The sequence below is a fragment of the Panulirus ornatus genome, chromosome 24 (assembly GCF_036320965.1).
Source record: "Panulirus ornatus isolate Po-2019 chromosome 24, ASM3632096v1, whole genome shotgun sequence".
NCBI lineage: Eukaryota > Metazoa > Arthropoda > Malacostraca > Decapoda > Palinuridae > Panulirus > Panulirus ornatus.
The window spans coordinates 6,852,392-6,870,041 of NC_092247.1; the positions used below are offsets into that span (position 1 = coordinate 6,852,392).

The 17,650-nt window shown below is 37.5% G+C and overlaps 3 protein-coding genes across 5 annotated transcripts in view; 1 reads left to right on the top strand and 2 right to left on the bottom strand.

Annotated features, from left to right (window-relative positions):
• LOC139757052 (queuosine-tRNA galactosyltransferase-like) overlaps positions 1-408 on the bottom strand; it is a 38,495-nt gene extending 38,087 nt beyond the window's left edge. Inside the window, exon 1 of the mRNA XM_071677079.1 lies at positions 271-408. The gene's annotated coding sequence lies outside the window, so the exon portion shown is untranslated. The remainder of the gene's footprint in view (positions 1-270) is intronic.
• On the top strand, positions 284-9,787 carry LOC139757051 (uncharacterized). 3 transcript variants are annotated; one of them, XM_071677075.1, is made up of 3 exons: positions 284-424; positions 2,586-2,811; positions 4,789-9,787. In XM_071677075.1, exons 2-3 carry the CDS (start codon positions 2,708-2,710, stop codon positions 9,596-9,598), a joined length of 4,914 nt encoding a protein of 1,637 aa, XP_071533176.1. In that variant the 5' UTR covers positions 284-424; positions 2,586-2,707; the 3' UTR covers positions 9,599-9,787. The 3 variants fall into 3 exon arrangements, with proteins under 3 accessions (XP_071533176.1, XP_071533178.1, XP_071533179.1); XM_071677077.1 differs by having other exon boundaries at positions 2,586-2,736; XM_071677078.1 differs by lacking the exon at positions 284-424 and having other exon boundaries at positions 2,600-2,747.
• Positions 9,788-11,419: 1,632 nt separating this feature from the next.
• LOC139757054 (uncharacterized) lies at positions 11,420-17,484 on the bottom strand. Its single transcript, XM_071677081.1, has 4 exons — positions 17,331-17,484; positions 14,062-14,208; positions 13,540-13,769; positions 11,420-11,758 (listed from the first exon to the last, which is right to left on the bottom strand). Exons 1-4 carry the CDS (start codon positions 17,343-17,345, stop codon positions 11,572-11,574), a joined length of 579 nt encoding a protein of 192 aa, XP_071533182.1. The 5' UTR covers positions 17,346-17,484; the 3' UTR covers positions 11,420-11,571.
• Positions 17,485-17,650: the final 166 nt, after the last annotated feature.

A 17,650-nucleotide genomic window follows, 5' to 3' on the forward strand; every position in this document is an offset into this window, starting at 1 on the left:
CATCATAAAATAATATTATCCGGACATAATACAAGATATCTAAACATGTATCTACACTATCCACAGAAAATAATTAATATTTCATTATCCAATTACATTATCCAAAGATAATTAGGGGTATTTCATCAGTTAATTACATCACTCACATCTGATATGGAATACATCATTATTCACTTACACTATACATAACTAAAAGACAATAAATGGCATTATAAATTAATATATATTAATCACTAGATGAATAATATATATAAGGGTTCAACTTCATACATTTGAATTTGGCGCTACAAGACCGCACCGCCATCTTGGCTATTGGACGGTTCCTTTCGGAATAGACGGTCACTGCTACATGTGACTCTTCCTATTTCTCGGCCTCCTGTGATGTTTTACCCAGTAATTCAGGCACCAAATATACATTATTCATGTAAGTACACGTTCTTCTTCTTAATATATAATTTACTGCAGAAGAACCGTAAACAAGGTACTTGGTCCTAGATGTTCACCTCCCGATGACTTGTTTACATATGACTTTAACACCAACTGGCCTTGAATATCCCTTCACTATTACATACTGAGTCCAGCGTTGACAGCTTATATGCCCCAGTCTTTAATATCTCTGGTCCAACCGTCAAAATACCAGTGCACTAGAGTATTAGTAATAACGAGAGGTTAATCTATTGCATTCTATCCAATACTGTCATACGGCCGAACTGATGCAAAAGTTCTTTATTACACGATTACTTTATTGTCCAGAATACCCCACTATTCATGATGGAAGTGTAATGTTATTTCGTATTTCGACGATTTTTAACAGTATAAGTAACGGATGTACCTTAAATGGAAATATACGATGGATAATGATTGACTTGATTCTTAAACTCTCGAGAATGATTATATTCATCAACTGATCACGATAAAAAATTATGCAATGGTTCCTCACACATTTAATTTTGTCTGAAATATCCCATACATAATGAAACTTTTATCATGGCCGAGAGCTCGCATACTACATAAATATAAGAGTAAGAAAAGGAAATAATCTGGAATTAGGAAGGTTATAATATGCACATCAGCTTATCTCCCGATAAATAATACCTTTCTTTCAACACTTAAAATGAGTATGTTAGTCAAAAGCGTACTTTACTTACATCCTATTCACACACAATACGCCAGCATATGAGAGCTGCTGTATAAAGTAGTTTGTCTTTAAATGTCTTTTTAAGTCTAATATATACATTAGTAGTAGCTCTTCAATGCTAATGATTTGTGTGATATTGATGTTAGAATTGTATTTTTTTTGATTGACCTGTTCTTTGATGGAGTAAAGGTATCAGTTATTGGGAAGATGATAATACAAGTTTCTGAGTATTGCTAATCCCTGATTACATTCTTACTAAATGTAAAATTATTCTCAATTCGGTAGAATGCAGATTTTGTATAAAGAGAATAAAGTGTTCCTAATTATATCATGTTTAGAAATAGATTACAAACTCTTTTGGGTACAGCAGCTTTAATTATTTTACTTGTAGTGGAGGAAAATATAGCATGTTTGATGGTCAACCAGACCATAAAATATCCTCAAGCTTTCACATAGATGAAACTGTCTGTAATTTCATTTTGAGTACTGTATTATGTGGGCATATTTAGAGTGTAGGCTTTATATGCTTTATAATATTTCTTGCATGAAAATTTTAATGGCCTATGTGAACAATAGGGGAGTATGATGTCAGATTTGCCATTTGCATTTTTTGACAGAAGTAAAATAAAATTAGAGGTTTTATGTGAAAATTATTAGTACTTTATATTAATCATACATTCATTCATATGTAAAGATAAATGCATTCAGCAGACAAGTTTCATGAGGAGCAAATTTTGATATGGTCTTATATAGATAGATTGATAGACATGAATTTTGAAATAATGACAATCAAAAGAACTAATAAACACAAGAGATTCACTCGATAGTTATGAATGCCTGGTAAGAAGGAACCTCACAACTGTTGTAGTATGAACTTTCTCACCTGTATTTGAATGATCTCATGCTTACTTTACTGACTAAATGCATCATTATGTTCAGTCAGAAACATCAACATGGCCCACCTTAATATGCAGTGTAAACAAACTATATTGTATGTGGCTCAGTTGACAAAAATACAGCCAACTATACATATAGGTGTTACTGGACTCTCATCTTCTGGAGGTTACACCATGAGTGAAGTCGCCTTCAGTGAGACTGCATAACTGGAGCATTCCTCTCAAAGAACTTCTCACTTAAAAATTGGTCCTGGGATAGCTTTCAGCATTTCATTGTAACTCGTTTATCTGTAGATGAAAAAAAATACAAAAATTCATTGAAAAACTTCTTAAGGAGTTAAGCCTTTTCAAGTTACTGATCATAACACAGCTTAGATGTAGGGATTCTTTGGTTATATGATTAAGTTTTATATGCATATACTTTAAGGGTCAGTCATCTGTTCTTGATGTATAAGAAATAATGTTTTCTAATAATTCTGATGTCTAGTATAAATGCCTTTTAACATAATTATGATGATATTTCATAAAATTATTTAAAAATTTTGTTCCAGAAGTGAGACTACAGAATTTGGAGAAGAGCTATTTGGATGAATAGTGTTGCAGGCCACAAATCATAGTTCCTTGTTGAGTCAGGAGTCATGAAAAAATGACTGAGCCCAAACCCTGAGATTTGATGAGACAAGATCACCAAGGCAATACCTGGTTAGTCCGAGGTACTTCTTGTACATATGATCATGCTTTGTGCAGGTCATATGTTCCTGAGGATTTGCATGTGCAGTGAATATGTGTAAAGCAATTAGTATTTGAGAAAACAGGAATGCATTCCCATTGCCTACCAAAGTCCCCCACCTTTTTGATCCCACCATGGAAAGCAAGTGCATACTTAGAATACTTGTTCTCCCTATTTGGCAGTGACACTAAACATGATAGAAAAGTACACAATCAAAGTGGAGGAACTTCTCTTTATGAAAATACCAGATACTTCCATATTCCAATTGTCTTTTATCTTTTTTTTTTTTTGCCGCTGTCTCCCGCGTTTGCGAGGTAGCGCAAGGAAACAGACGAAAGAAATGGCCCAACCCACCCCCATACACATGTATATACATACGTCCACACACGCAAATATACATACCTACACAGCTTTCCATGGTTTACCCCAGACGCTTCACATGCCCTGATTCAATCCACTGACAGCACGTCAACCCCGGTATACCACATCGCTCCAATTCACTCTATTCCTTGCCCTCCTTTCACCCTCCTGCATGTTCAGGCCTCGATCACACAAAATCTTTTTCACTCCATCTTTCCACCTCCAATTTGGTCTCCCACTTCTCCTCGTTCCCTCCACCTCCGACACACATATCCTCTTGGTCAATCTTTCCTCACTCATTCTCTCCATGTGCCCAAACCATTACACTGAAAACCTTTTGATTATTAAAATATACTGAATAGTACTTGTGTAAAACACAAGGAATATGTACATTGAAATATACAAGGTGATAGAATATTTAGAAAATATGGCATAGCTTTACAATTAACATTTCTAAATAAAAACATTTTTAGTTTTACTTCATTGCATTTCACAAGAATTTTGATATTATTTGAGTTCCATTCTCTACCATTGCTCATTTATGTATGAATGGCTGCAACTGTCAAATATCACTTCAAATATGAATCATTTATAAGTTTCAAATCTAGATTCATATTTTTTGAACATTTTTGGTTGTTTATGCTCCAAGTACTGTAATTAAAAATATACGCATGCATTGGTATAATTCTCTCATGAACAAAATAATGCCATGATAATTAATATTTTTGTTTACCTGTTCAAATGTTTGCTTTTTATCAAAACTTTCAGAGTCTTAATCACATAATATAGGGAAAATGTTAACTAATCTCTTTGACTTTACAATTTTCTTTGCCTTTTATAAGCGTAGTGCACATCTATCTATCTGTATCTCTGACACCCTTTCTATTCGTGAACTCCCATTAAGAAGGTGGCCACAGCAAGTCTCCACTTATCCCTGTTCTTACATGCCTCCATTGCATACACCATTCCATGCATTCTCCCACCATTTCTCTCTATCCAGTATTCTTCCACTCTATTTGTCCATGTCACAGGTGGTCTTTCTCTCACACCAACCCCTTTAATTGTACTCCACTCTATTTGTCCATGTCACAGGTGGTCTTTCTCACACCCACCCCTTTAATTGTACTATCTACATAGTGCAAACACTTTTGAAAATGAGTGTTACCAAAGCTGAGATAAATTTGTTTTTCCTGTTTCAATAAACCATTTTTTTAATTTCAGAAATTTAAGTCAGAGAATATAGTATTAGATAGCAATCAGAAGTACTAACCATACCAAGAGTGACATTACTAATTTTGAATTTCTTTGAACCCAAGGGTAGTGATACTTCTTTGCTGACTGCACATTGATCAGTCTTATGTAAGAAGTCAAAAGTAGTAGTTTCATTCTGATAAAATTCACCATTTTCCCAGAAAATTCATAATCCTAATGGTACCCAGTTAGTGAGGACTTGATGATAGTTTTTTCATCTGAAGTCATACTGCAGTTTTTTACCATGCTTTAACCTTGTCCTTTTTTGCAACCGTTGTTTGATTTTGGTCTCCTTGCTTATCAGACTTATCACTATGTACTGATTTCTGTTTCAACCCTTTCTATTTTCTTCCTTTATATATTTATTTCTTTGTGAAATTTGAAATATTTTTTCAAAGATAACTTTTCTGCAGGATTGTGTCGTTGTTGAGGATGGAGTCTCAACAGTGTGTAGTATGTGGTGTTGTTCTGCAGCAAGATGACCCTCGTGTCTTCATCGTTAATGGTGTCACTGAGCACACTGGTACTCCACTTAAAGAAGTTGTAGCATTTGCCCTTCATCAGAGACTAAAGGCTTCTGACTTCATTTGCATGAAATGCTCTGAATTGTTTAATGAGAAAGATAGGTTACAGAAGATGACAACGGATATGGATAGTCATATCATGACCAAAATAAAAGATTCTTCCAAAAAGGCAAATGATATCCCAGGTACAATATCTGTTGTTGTGGGGGAGCCATATAATAATGAGAACATCAAGGAAGAACTGGAAAGACAGTACAAAAATATAAAGGTTAATGACAATGATTCAAAGTCTACAGCAAAAACAGAAGAAAATGCAGAACCTCCTAATATTGTCCCTAAGAGACGAAGAGGTAGGCCTCCCAAGGTTTTTAAGAAGAAAAAGACAGAGGACACTGTCATAGAGCCTCCACCATTGATGGTCAATGAACGAGAGAAAAGAAAACGTTCAGAAAAGTTCAACACCTTCTTAGAAGTCCTTAAGGGTGAAAAAGACTTCTACATAGAGGGTGAAGATGTTGAAGAACCAAAGTCCAAGAAGAGAGGTGGGGGGAGGAAAAAAAAATCGGTTAATCTTGGTATTATACCTGTTGAAGACAAGACCAGAGATGATGACATGGACAAAATGTGTATTATCCAGGTAACAGACCTGGACATGCAGGACAGAGAAGTACACACAAATGAAAAGGATAGACTGGACTTGGACGAAGTTGTACAAGAGATATTTGGTATTGCTGCTGATGCAGACTCATCATTAATTCATGATATTGAAAATCTTGAAAATGAGGGAGAAGATCTCATTAATGTAATAGATGAAATGAATTCACAACAGGAAAGGAGTGATAACAACAGCAGTCTGAAGAAAATTGATCATTTACCAAATCATGGATCAGAAATAAAGGAAGAAGGTTTAGATATTGATACCAGTTGGTGTGACATCAAAACTGAGAGTAAACAAGCCTTTGAAGACCTTAGGACACCATCGATTGAAATTGCAGAAATTGAAGAAGATCTAGCAACTAGTATGCCTAGCCTTGAGGTTACCATCACCCAAAGTGAAGATAATACTGTCCGTGCTGTAATTAATGACCCAGATGTTTTGAATGCTATTGTACAGGAAGACTCTACATATATGATTGAGTCTGCTATAAAACAGGAAAATAGTAGTGATGTATCAGATCAAAAGAAGTATCGATGTAAACTTTGTAGTGAAATATTTTATTGTAAAGATGCTGCACGGAAACATGCGCAGGAATGTCATGCGGAAACTGACTTGACAGAAAATGAAAAAAGTAATGAAGAAGGCTTTAAATGTAGTGACTGTGATAGAACATTTCCAACATTGAGAGGTCGTGATAGACACCACCTCCACATGCATCTCAAGCGTAAGCCAGTCCAGTGCACAGAGTGCTTCAGAACCTTCAATAGCTTTCATCCACTGGAACGTCATCTCTCTACTTATCATGACAAAGATCCTACATTATACTGTGAAATATGTGAGGCAGAATTTGTCTTAGGAACTTCTCTTGAACATCACAAAGAAATTATGCATCCTGTTGCAGGTAGAAACAAACTAATTAGGGTTCCTGCTAGTACTAAAATTCGAGAACAGGTTAAACAAAACAGGATGTTTGAATGTCCCTTTTGTAATCAAGAAATCTTTGGTGCAAGGGCTCTTCGACTCCATCACCAGAAAATGCATAATGGCCAAGAGTACACATGCAAGTACTGTAAATACAAGAGCACCTGCCTTAGCACCATGCACCGTCACATGGTGAGAGTTCATAAAGCTTTAAATCTTAAGCTCTACAACTGTCTCAAGTGTATGGCTGGATATCAGGATCCTAGAGACTTAGAGGAACACTATACTTCTGTGCACAAAACTGAGACTACATTTCTTTGTCAGCATTGTGGTGAAAAGTTTGCTTGCATAGACATGCTTCGGTTTCACCGTAACAGTCACAGAGCTTTTTCTTGCAAGTTATGTCACTTAGGATTTATGAAAGAGGAAGCATTAGAGGATCATATGAAGACTGTTCATACCTGTGACCCTGTTGGAAGTATTGAAAATGGGGATACTACTAGCCAGTCTGAAAATGAGAGTATTTGTGAAAGATTAGGACAGCCAGATGAGGACACCGATGGAGATAGTAAAGTAGATTATGCCACAGCCGTTAGCTCTAAAACGCTGGTCATAGCTAGTGATGGCACTGTGCAGGTTAAAGATGAAGGAAAAGAAGTAAATGCCATTCCTGCTATTCCATCAGAAGATGTTACACTTCATTTACAGCAGACTCGTGAGGGAGGACTAGAGGAAATGGACATGCTTAACCCCCTTAAGGGACAAAGGGTAAAAGATCTTCCAAAGAAGATGAACTGTCCTATTTGCAACAAAGTTCTCACCACTAAATTTTTAAAGACACACATGCTAAGTCATAAGGGTAAGTTACCACATAAATGTCATGTGTGTGATAAAGCATATGCTCAAGGGACATTACTTAGGAAGCACATGAAAAACCGACATTATGAAGAATATTTAAAACTAGGTAACAAAAATCCTAAAAAACACAAAATTGGATGTGATTTTTGTCCTGAGATTTATGATAATATATATGCTTTAGAAGAACATTTGTGGTTGCACATGGATGAAAAGACATTCGAATGCACAGACTGCAAAATTAAATTTGGTATGGGAAGTAACCTCCGTGAACACTATAAAAGTCATTTCTTTAAGGAAGCTCGACCTTGTCCAGTATGTAAAAGAGAATTCAAATCCATTGGTTTTTTTAATGAACATGTTGAGAAGTGCCAAAAACATTGGAAATGCGAACATTGTGGGTTAGAGTGTGACACTCAGGAATATTATCGAAAGCACCAGCGATCTGAGCATGGTAGTGAAAATGTTGTAAGGTACCAGTGCACTCTTTGTGAAAAGTCATTTGTGGAGCGTCATCGCTTTGATGATCATATGATTACTCACTCATCAGAAAAGGCATTCACCTGTCACATATGTGAGAAACAGTTTAAACGTCAAAGGCCACTGAAAGACCACTTAATACGAGCTCATTCAAATGGAAGGCCAGTATGTAGTTATTGTCGCAAGGTTTTCCCTACACAACAAGAGTTAGATTTGCATAAACGAAAGCATCGTAAGGAGTTTCCATGTACATCTTGTGGTCACATTTATACTTCCAGAGAAGCTCTTTCAAACCATTTAATGGTTCACCATTCAGAATCTTCCCATTCTTGTCACATTTGTGGCCAGAGTTTTGTTAAGCAGGTTAATCTGAAAGCACACATAATTACTCACAGTTCTAACACACCCAACATATGTCATGCAGACGGTTGTCACAAAATGTTCCGGTCAGAGGCATTGTTACGAAACCACGTAGCTCGTCGGCATCATGAACTGCAATATGTTTGTCCTATTTGTGATCGCAAGTTTGGCCTAGAATTTGACCAGATTCGACACATGGCAACACATTCAAATACAGTTGCTCTCCCCTGTGCAGAATGTGGTCGTACCTTCCGAAGTGAAGCACAGCTAGAACGGCACCTTCTAACTCATACACAGGAAAAGCCTTATGAATGTGGAGTATGTCAGCATACTGCAGCCACTCGCCATCAACTATTACGTCATGTTCAGGGGGAACATGGCTTCACTGATGCAGCTCCCCATCTTGTTGTTAACCGCTGGCGCTGTTCAGTGTGTGGCAAGATGTTTGTGGTAAGAGGGTCTCTGCTTCGTCACTTAGAGGACCATGCTGCTCATGGTGTTCAGGCACAGGGTCATGCTGTCAAAACACGTTCATCATCATCTACAGCTTCAGAGTTTCCAGTCTCATCTGGGGTTATAGATCCTGCTACAGCCACTACTTCATTCTTGGATCAAGTATCATCTCTCAGCTGGAAAGATCTTACGCCACTTCTCCGGCTTCATGTTGTGGCCAATGAAGCTGGTGAGGGCGAGACAGCAGCTGTAGCAGCAGATGTATGGCAGTGCCCTGGCTGTCTCCATGCTACACAAACAGAGGATGATATGAAGGACCATTTGGAAGAAACTGCACAGTGTCAGGAGGCTGTCATTCTACATCTTGCTGATGGATTGGCCAATGCTGACGAGTTAGAAGATGAGAGCAGTGCTGAAGAACAGCTCTTGGATGAAGAAGGAAATGGAGCTGTTTTGCAGCTGACTGGCAGTGATGGAGGAGTGCAACTATTCATTGTGCAAGATGAAAATGGCTCTACAAAGAGTTTAAGTGAAGTTGATAAAGATGCTCATTCTGTACAAGAACGGGATGGAGGGATGCAAGTGTTGGCTAGTATGGATGATAGCCTGCAGCACCTGCTCCAGCAACCATCACATCAAGATATTCAGATAGTAGTAGAAGACTCCACTCCCTTAAAGCTGTTTGTAGACAGTGGTAGTGAAGGGGAGCAGCCCTCACATATAACCAGTGCTTCCTCAAGTAATGAAGGCCAGGAGAGTGTTCCTAGTGACACCCCTTTATTAAATGGCTCCGAAGTGTTGCTACAGATAGCCGATGGGCGACTGGTCTTGCAACAAACAGTTGGAGGTGTAACACAGTATCAGTTGGTGGAAGGTATGCCAGCAGGTGGGGATGAAGATGCAACTCCTGCACTTCTCTCTACACACCCCTCAGCATTAAATACAGAGTTTATATTACCAGATAATATGTAATATTACAAGGTCAGTATTAACATTTGTATACTGGCTACTCTATTAACTTTCATAGACTATACCTTAATTGTTGTGCATGCAATACCAACAGAATCAATTTTAAGTTATTGATGTATAAAAATGTATATTATTTGAAATATCTAATTGAACACTAACTTATTTGAGAATCAAATAAATTTTTTCTATTTCTCATATCTTTAACAAAACCTTACTGTAGCTGTCTTCATATGGTATGATCTAATGCAACAAAGGTAGGCAAGTAAGAGTCAGATTAAGGCTGTTAAGTAAGTTATTACAGGGTTTATAACAAGGTTATAATGTCTTAATTAAGGACAGTACAAGGTTTTACAAAGAGATTGTTTATTTAGAACTACATACCACATCAACAGCACAGGGCATTTGTGGCAGAAAACAGAGGAACGAATAAGGAATTAGCAAGGAAATTAACAGAGGAACAGTTAAGTTATTTTTATATATGTAAAGGACAAGCCAAGATTTTAAAAATACTAACCTGGCAAATGAAGCGAAAGTAAATATACACCGAGAATGAGAACAGACATAATAGTAAAAGACTGTTGTACAAAACCAAGTGGTTTAGTGTATCATCTTTACCACTTTATGTGGTGGATCAAATTCTTACGTTCACCAGTTGTGGGGTCCCCAGCCGGCAAAATTGGTAGATATGCCCAGTTAATTAAGGTAGACTTGCAACCCTGACAGTATATAAAAAAGAAGAAATCGAGATTTATATCAATAATTAACCTCTCAACTAGTCAAGGCAACTAGTCAACCTTTCCAGCATTAAAAACCACCTCACCAGGTATGTACCCACACAAAACAAAACTCCCCAGAAAAGTTACTCTTTCTCTCTGGATGTCACTGAACATTCCATCCATACTATTCACCATTTCCCGAGTTAGCAAGGTAGCGTTAAGAACAGAGGAATGAGCCTTTGAGGGAATATCCTCACTTGGCCCCCTTCTCTGTTCCTTCTTTTGGAAAATTAAAAACGAGATGGGAGGATTTCTAGGCCCCCCCACCTTTAGTCACCTTCAAGGACATGCAGGGAATATGTGGGAAGTATGCTTTCTCCCCTATCCCCACTGAACATAAAAGGATTATTTTTTTCCATTCTGAAAAAGGCTGTAGCCTTTATACAGTCTCACTGAAATTTCTAATATTTGGCAAAGTAGAAAATACTTAACCCTTTAGCATAACTATACAGATCATGAATGATGGTTTGACCTTACACCTGATCCTTCAGGGTCAGGATCAAAGGCCAGGCCATCATACACCGGGGTCATGCTGTTATGATGAAGGTATTAAATCATATACTGTACAATTTTCCATCTCTGAACAACTTGTTTGTCAGCAGGTCTGATGAGGGCCCTTGACCCACTTCAGCCAACTGGTCTGACCACTGGATGGTCATGTTTCTGTAGTTGGATAAATGCCATACAGTACCAAAAAAGAAAAAAAAAATTATATATATATCATTTAAAGGAAGGTGATATTAGGTGCTCTGCCAACAAGTTTTGTTCTTTTTATAGTTGCTGCAGCGCTTCAGCCACTTATGCATAATATTGTAGATTGAAATTTTTAGTCTTCATACACAGCTTTGCCTTATCTAAAGCTAGCACATTATGAAGGAGAAGAGTCGAAGAGTCCTTTCCAGTCTCCTGCTAAATGGGTCCCAGTCTTGTTGAAATAATGTTTTCAGTTATTAGACAAAGCAGGTGGTTAGGTCTTGTGGACACTTTCTATATAGACATTCTGATGATGGACGCCAATATGCCTACATTCTCGGAGTATTTAAAGTAGTTTTGATTTTCAGATTTATTTCAAAAGCAGTATATGAAATCAAAACTACAATAACTACCATTTGGTAATGGTTCCCAAGTACAAACACTGCATATAGCAAGGTTTGGAAAGAGGTGGCAAGAGGATTTCTTAAAAACAAAGCAAATGGCTTTTTATTTTTCTGTAGACGGTGGTTGTGGTCTGTTTCGTCTGCCAGCAATGCAGCAGGTGGTGACCCTTTGCCAGCATGTAATAATGCAAGCGAAGGAGTCTAGGATATGGTTCACACTCTCCGGCAACAACTGGAGGCAGATATCCTTACATTTCAAGTACATGATGATGCATTTCTTGCATGGATGGCTGGAAAATGAATAGAAAATTACTTTTACTGCACAGAGGAATCTGTGAAGACATTTTTGCTGTTCTCTTGGACTTGCCCAAAAATTTACAAAAGTAAGCTATTTTTACAGCAAAATATCAAAACAGAACAAACTTTGAGGACAATGGTACCTTCTTAGGTATGGTGGCATGACCTTTCATCCAACTCTTGAGTTTGGTCTAAAGCCTAGTCATCATACCTAACAAAAGTTGTAACACTGTACTAAATAGGATAAATGCCCAAGAGAAGTTTCAAGTGTATTTAGATGCCAGAAAAAGTCAAATACATGGGTACTGTAATACTTCACATGGTGGATACATGTTAGCCTAAACTTTTTGCATGCCATATATTTCTGGTATCTATTTTATGAGTGATTATCTCAAGTACGCATGCTCCATTCTCATGGCATAACCATGAAAGTTACCAAATGAGGAGATTATCCACAATATATGGAAAAAATTCATTTTAAAAGCTGCAGCATGCCCAAACCACTACTAGTTGCTTCGTTTTTGTTTTACTTCCATTCAGCAGCAACAAGACAGTAAAGCAATTATATTTTGTCAATGAACTGGTTGAGCATTTTCTGAGAATAGTAGGTTCGGTTCTAGAAGAAATTAAAATTGTGTAAACTGATGTGTGATGTCATACTGGGACAAAACTATAGTAAAGATATATGGTGAACATGGATGCCCTCCAAGATCTTACCATATAATAGGTATTCCCATTTAAAGAACTCAACTCCTAACATGTATGAAATGTCTAGTAAAGTGATCAAGTTGGAAAACATTGCCAAAGTTGCCCTCTGCCAGTGGCCTGTTAAGGGTGAGGCACTAAAAGCTTAGAAATGGCTGAGGAGTTGTTATAAACACACTTTTGCCTTGGTCAACCCCTTGAGGGAGTTCCTTAAGGGAACGGACATCAGAGATAAAGATAGATGAATAGTTAGACATTCATGCTGGCAAGATCTGACCAAGCTAAGAGGTGCCCATTAGATGCTAGTTAATGATTTCGCTTATGTTGTAATGACCTGTTCCATTATTTTAACATCAAAAGTGACAGCTATATTTGCAACAAACAATGCATATACAGTTCAACAGCATGGTGTGACAGAGTGCAAAAAACCAAATGCCCAAGCCACCAGAATATTCTATGAGCAGCAAGTTTCACCATATTTGTAGACTCCTTATAATTTGTTCACATGTATTTTGCCTTAATGACCTTCAGCTGTTCATTATCCTCAACTCCATCAATCAACAGGACAACCAATGATTTAGCCTCAACATATTTTCTACATACAAGAGGAGCAATAACCAAGCCATCTACCACTTGACTATTGTATTCATCTGCTGTCACCAACACTGCCTAATGGTTCAAGTTTTACCTAAATTCCATTTACTTTATATAATACATCCTTTGTTATAAAAAATACTGCATCCTGGCCAACTCCCAGTAAACTTGGCTTAATTATACAACATAAAATAATTAACTCAGGAGATCCCAGTCAATGCAGTGCAAAGATGAGAAAAAGAAAAATCTGTACCATATTGCTATGATCACACTGCTATCATGCAGACCTGAAACCCTATGCATTTTGACATCCCAAAACCAATAATTTGTGCCCTGCAGTTTTGAACAGAGAAATCATCAGCCATGGCAGTCAAAACATACCACCATAAAAGATTTTTGTCTTAAATTTCATCTTCTTGCAATAAAAGTAGAGGACTCATCAGTGCAAAAACAAAGATTATGAAAGTTAAAATACCTTCCGAATCTTAGACGTCTGCCGAGGGAACTGGGAATGACTTCGAGAAATGTAGACATTTCAGTTCTCGTAAAATCTTCAAAAAACTCTTCCAGCCCAAGGTCCTGCCCCTCGGCTGTAGTTTCTGCTCGATGGTCATAGTCTGCAGTTTGTTCATAACCTGGTGTTGTAGTTGTAACTTTCTCATCATTTGCAGAGCTGTCTTCAGTTTTCATCATAGAGACAGGAGGCTGTGGAATACCAGGTTTTTAACAACCATAATGTTTATATGATTAAACTTTTTAAATAACAGTTCAAAATGTTATGGAATATAGATTAGCTAGCATACATTGAAGAATCAGACTATCCAGAGATAAACCTGATATGACGAAAATCCCCAAATATTTAACATTTGTCATTTTGGTCTTTACCTCCAATAAGGCTCGAGATGTTACCATGGAAACAGGTCAAACTTCCTTCAAGCCTGAAAGTAAACCATAATTTCCCTCCTAAGCTGCAAAAGAAATTAAAAGATTGTCTTACCGTTACATCCAGATTATCATCTCCTAACAACCTGAAGTCAACAGCCTCTTCAACCATCAGCTTGTCCACTGTTTCTGCATTTCTTTTCATAGGACATTCATCACAGCTAGGCTTGGCACACACCACACCAAGTATAAAGCAACAGACCTGTGAATGGGAAATTACAGTAATAATTTTTCAGGGTTATGCTCATCAAAACAATATCAAGGACTTATTTATCTCAACACAGTATGGCAAATAAACTGAATTTGTGCAAAAACTATGATGAACAGTCTTCGCATCCAAAATAAATACAAAAATACTTCCCACATTTATGTGGATTCATTAACTAGCTTAAAAAAAAAGTGTAATTCTAGGTCCAGAGTTTAATAACTCAAAGGCATTCATCAAAGAGCATCAAGGGACAGCATACTCCTCCTAAATGTGATCTATGCAGCTGAAACATGGACATGTAATGAGGCACAGAGATCTAAATCCTTGCTGTGGAAATCATGTATCTTAGAATGTGGTGTGACTAGATGGAATGAAGAAAGAAATGAAAGGGTGTATGAGAGATACTTTGTGGTGGTTTGGGCATGTGGAAAGAATGCAAGACTGGGAGTTTACAAGGAGAGTGAATGAAAGCACAATTAAAGGGGTTGGTGCAAGTGGAAGACCACCTGTGACATGGGCGAATAGGATGGAGGAATACTGGAAGGTGAGAAACAGAGGAAGAAAGCATGGAATGGTGCATGCAAGGAGGCACATAAGGACAGGGATAAGTGAAGACTTTAGCCATGGCCACCCTTTGATGGGAGTTTTTGGAGGGAATGGGCATCAGAGGTATAGATAGACTAGTGACATGAACTCCAAACAGTTACCCATATCAGCAGGCATTCCTATTTTTAGTAATTTGTAATATATGCTATTGTTACAATTCATGATTACATCGTTTTTGGATGTTGCAATTTTCCACAACTTCCATGACCTTTCCCTCTCTCAATCTACCTATAATTGCTGAAGGAAAGACATTTGTCCAGTCGAGCTCAGAAGTATCACTAGTTTTGGATACAAGGTGATTCTGCAATGTTAATGTAGTTTACGACATAACTTGCAGTGCATTACCTCTCATCAAATACTAATAAATATAGAGATAGTTGCAAGGATTAAGTACATCACAGGTAAACAATCAATAAAGCCATCAAGTCGCTCATAATCTCCCTAACAGCCAAGATTTATCTTAGTGCTATGGAAACCATAAGGTTGCTGGGTTTCTGGGCAGGTGAACCATTCGAGGCCACTTCAAGGATAATCTTAATGACCAACAGAGTTGAACATTTATAAACATTTATAAGTCTTCATTCACACTCCTATACATGAAACTTCCACGAATAAGTTTCATGCAGTACTAACATTTCTTTCTTTCTTTCAAACTATTCGCCATTTCCCGCATTAGCGAGGTAGCGTTAAGAACAGAGGACTGGGCCTTTGAGGGAATACCCTCACCTGGCCCAATTCTCTGTTCCTTCTTTTGAAAAAAAAAAAAAAAAAAACGAGAGGGGAGGATTTCCAGCCCCCCGCTCCCTCCCCTTTTAGTCGCCTTCTACGACACGCAGGGAATACGTGGGAAGTATTCTTAATCCCCTATCCCCAGGGATAAGTACTAACATACAGCACAAGTAATACAAAATTTGGTACTTGCCGAGGGTGGGAGAAGTGTTACTCCATAACCTGGGAGTACTCTTTTCTCCATAAGCCCATACCAAATCCCTTTTTTCAATCCTCTAAGTTCCATTCCTAAAAAGTTACATATCAAAGAATATATGCTAAATACCATGACGAAAGGGATGTAGTCAAATAAGAAGTCAGCAACAGATGTTAAAATTTCAAAGTATCAATTATACAAATATTAATGTTGGCAAAAAAAATTAACTATACTAAAAATCAAAACATTCCGTCGAAGTAATAGGCTGGGAAGGGCTAAAAAAAAAAAAAAAAAAAAAACTTTTCGTAGGTCATTGCCCTGAAAAATTTCCAAGAGCCCTAGATGTCATACATGCCCTTAATTCAACCTGCCACTGCAATGTTCAGTATTTGTCAAAATATAAAAGTTACACCCGTGACTAAACTTCGCACACATGTCCCCTTACAATAATAATAATAATAATAATAATAATAATAATAAATCAACACGACAGACTAAACGGCCATTAACCCCTAAAAACACTAATCTCATGTTCGCATATTATCAAAAATAAATTTGAAAATGCAAACATCTTGAAATGCTGGCCCCACTACCGATAACAGATTTGGAAATAAAAAATGAAGACTCCCTCCCCAGAACATTACAGACACAGTGTCTGGTAATTACACTTGCAATACCCATTCAGAAAGTAACACGAGACTCGTTTGGTGCAGCTCATTCGCATGTTTTACCTTCCGATGAAGCAGACCACAAGATGGGAGCATAAAATAAAAACGGGACGTCCTCAAAGCAAAAAAAAAAAAAAAAAAAAAGCTAATGTTCTGGCCATATATGCATTCGGTCGACCGAATAAGCACCTATATAAACCAGAGATCGACACAAGACTGTGCCTCGGGGTATTCTCAATATGTAGCAAATCATTTAGTATACCATGCACGATTTACAACTTACGACTTAGTTCTAGGTTACTGCCATTAACTAACAGTTCCCAGCTTATATAAACGACCTTGATAGTGCTGGGTATTACCCGAGCATGTAAAGAATCGGCCACCCATTCGAACTACCGCTGTAGACAGCCAAACTAACATCTGATTGCCTGTAGAAATTATCGGTTTTAATCTACAACATGTGATGACACCCTCTTTAGGGTAGTTAAAATATGAAGACAGATTAACAACAAGGGCGATTTAATCGCCACATTCTTGAAAAACAAACCTTGTGCTTAGCTCTCGACTTTATGGACACGCTTCAGTGTCAACAAAGCATCAGCCATCTTTCATCACTCGAGAAAATTCAATTTCATATTAAGTAATGTTCTTCGCTAACCATTTACTCAAATATGTATAACAGTCGTGTTAATGTGCCATAAAAACAGTGCATCTTCATGATCCACATCTAGGATTTAACTTATGTACACTGTCAGTAATTAACCCAAATATTTACAAAAAAAAAAAGGACGGAATTTCGTAAACTACAATCAAAGAGCTAGTTCGTTACAACTTAGCTTTCTCTGAAACTGTAGCAATACTACAGTCACTAATGAACACCAAATCACTGAAAATTAACATAAACAATGAATACTTACAGCTATAAAACGCATTTTGATAGATGGACCAGTTCACTACGACTTGAGGAACCTACCCAGGAGACTAACAGTGATTGGTCACGTCATTTCTGTCAACAGTTCCAGTGTGAAAGTTCTGCACCAATAGAAACATGAGTTACTCTTGCAGCTTGGTTCCATTGCTAAATCACCAATCAAATGCAAGCAGGGACACTAACGTCTGGCCCCAATACAAAAGATATACACTATGACATGCAACTGTGGTATGCTTACGTTGTTTTAAATGTGTCGTCTAGAGGTGCCGACACGGGCGCCATCTCAAGGCGCACAACCCTAACTAA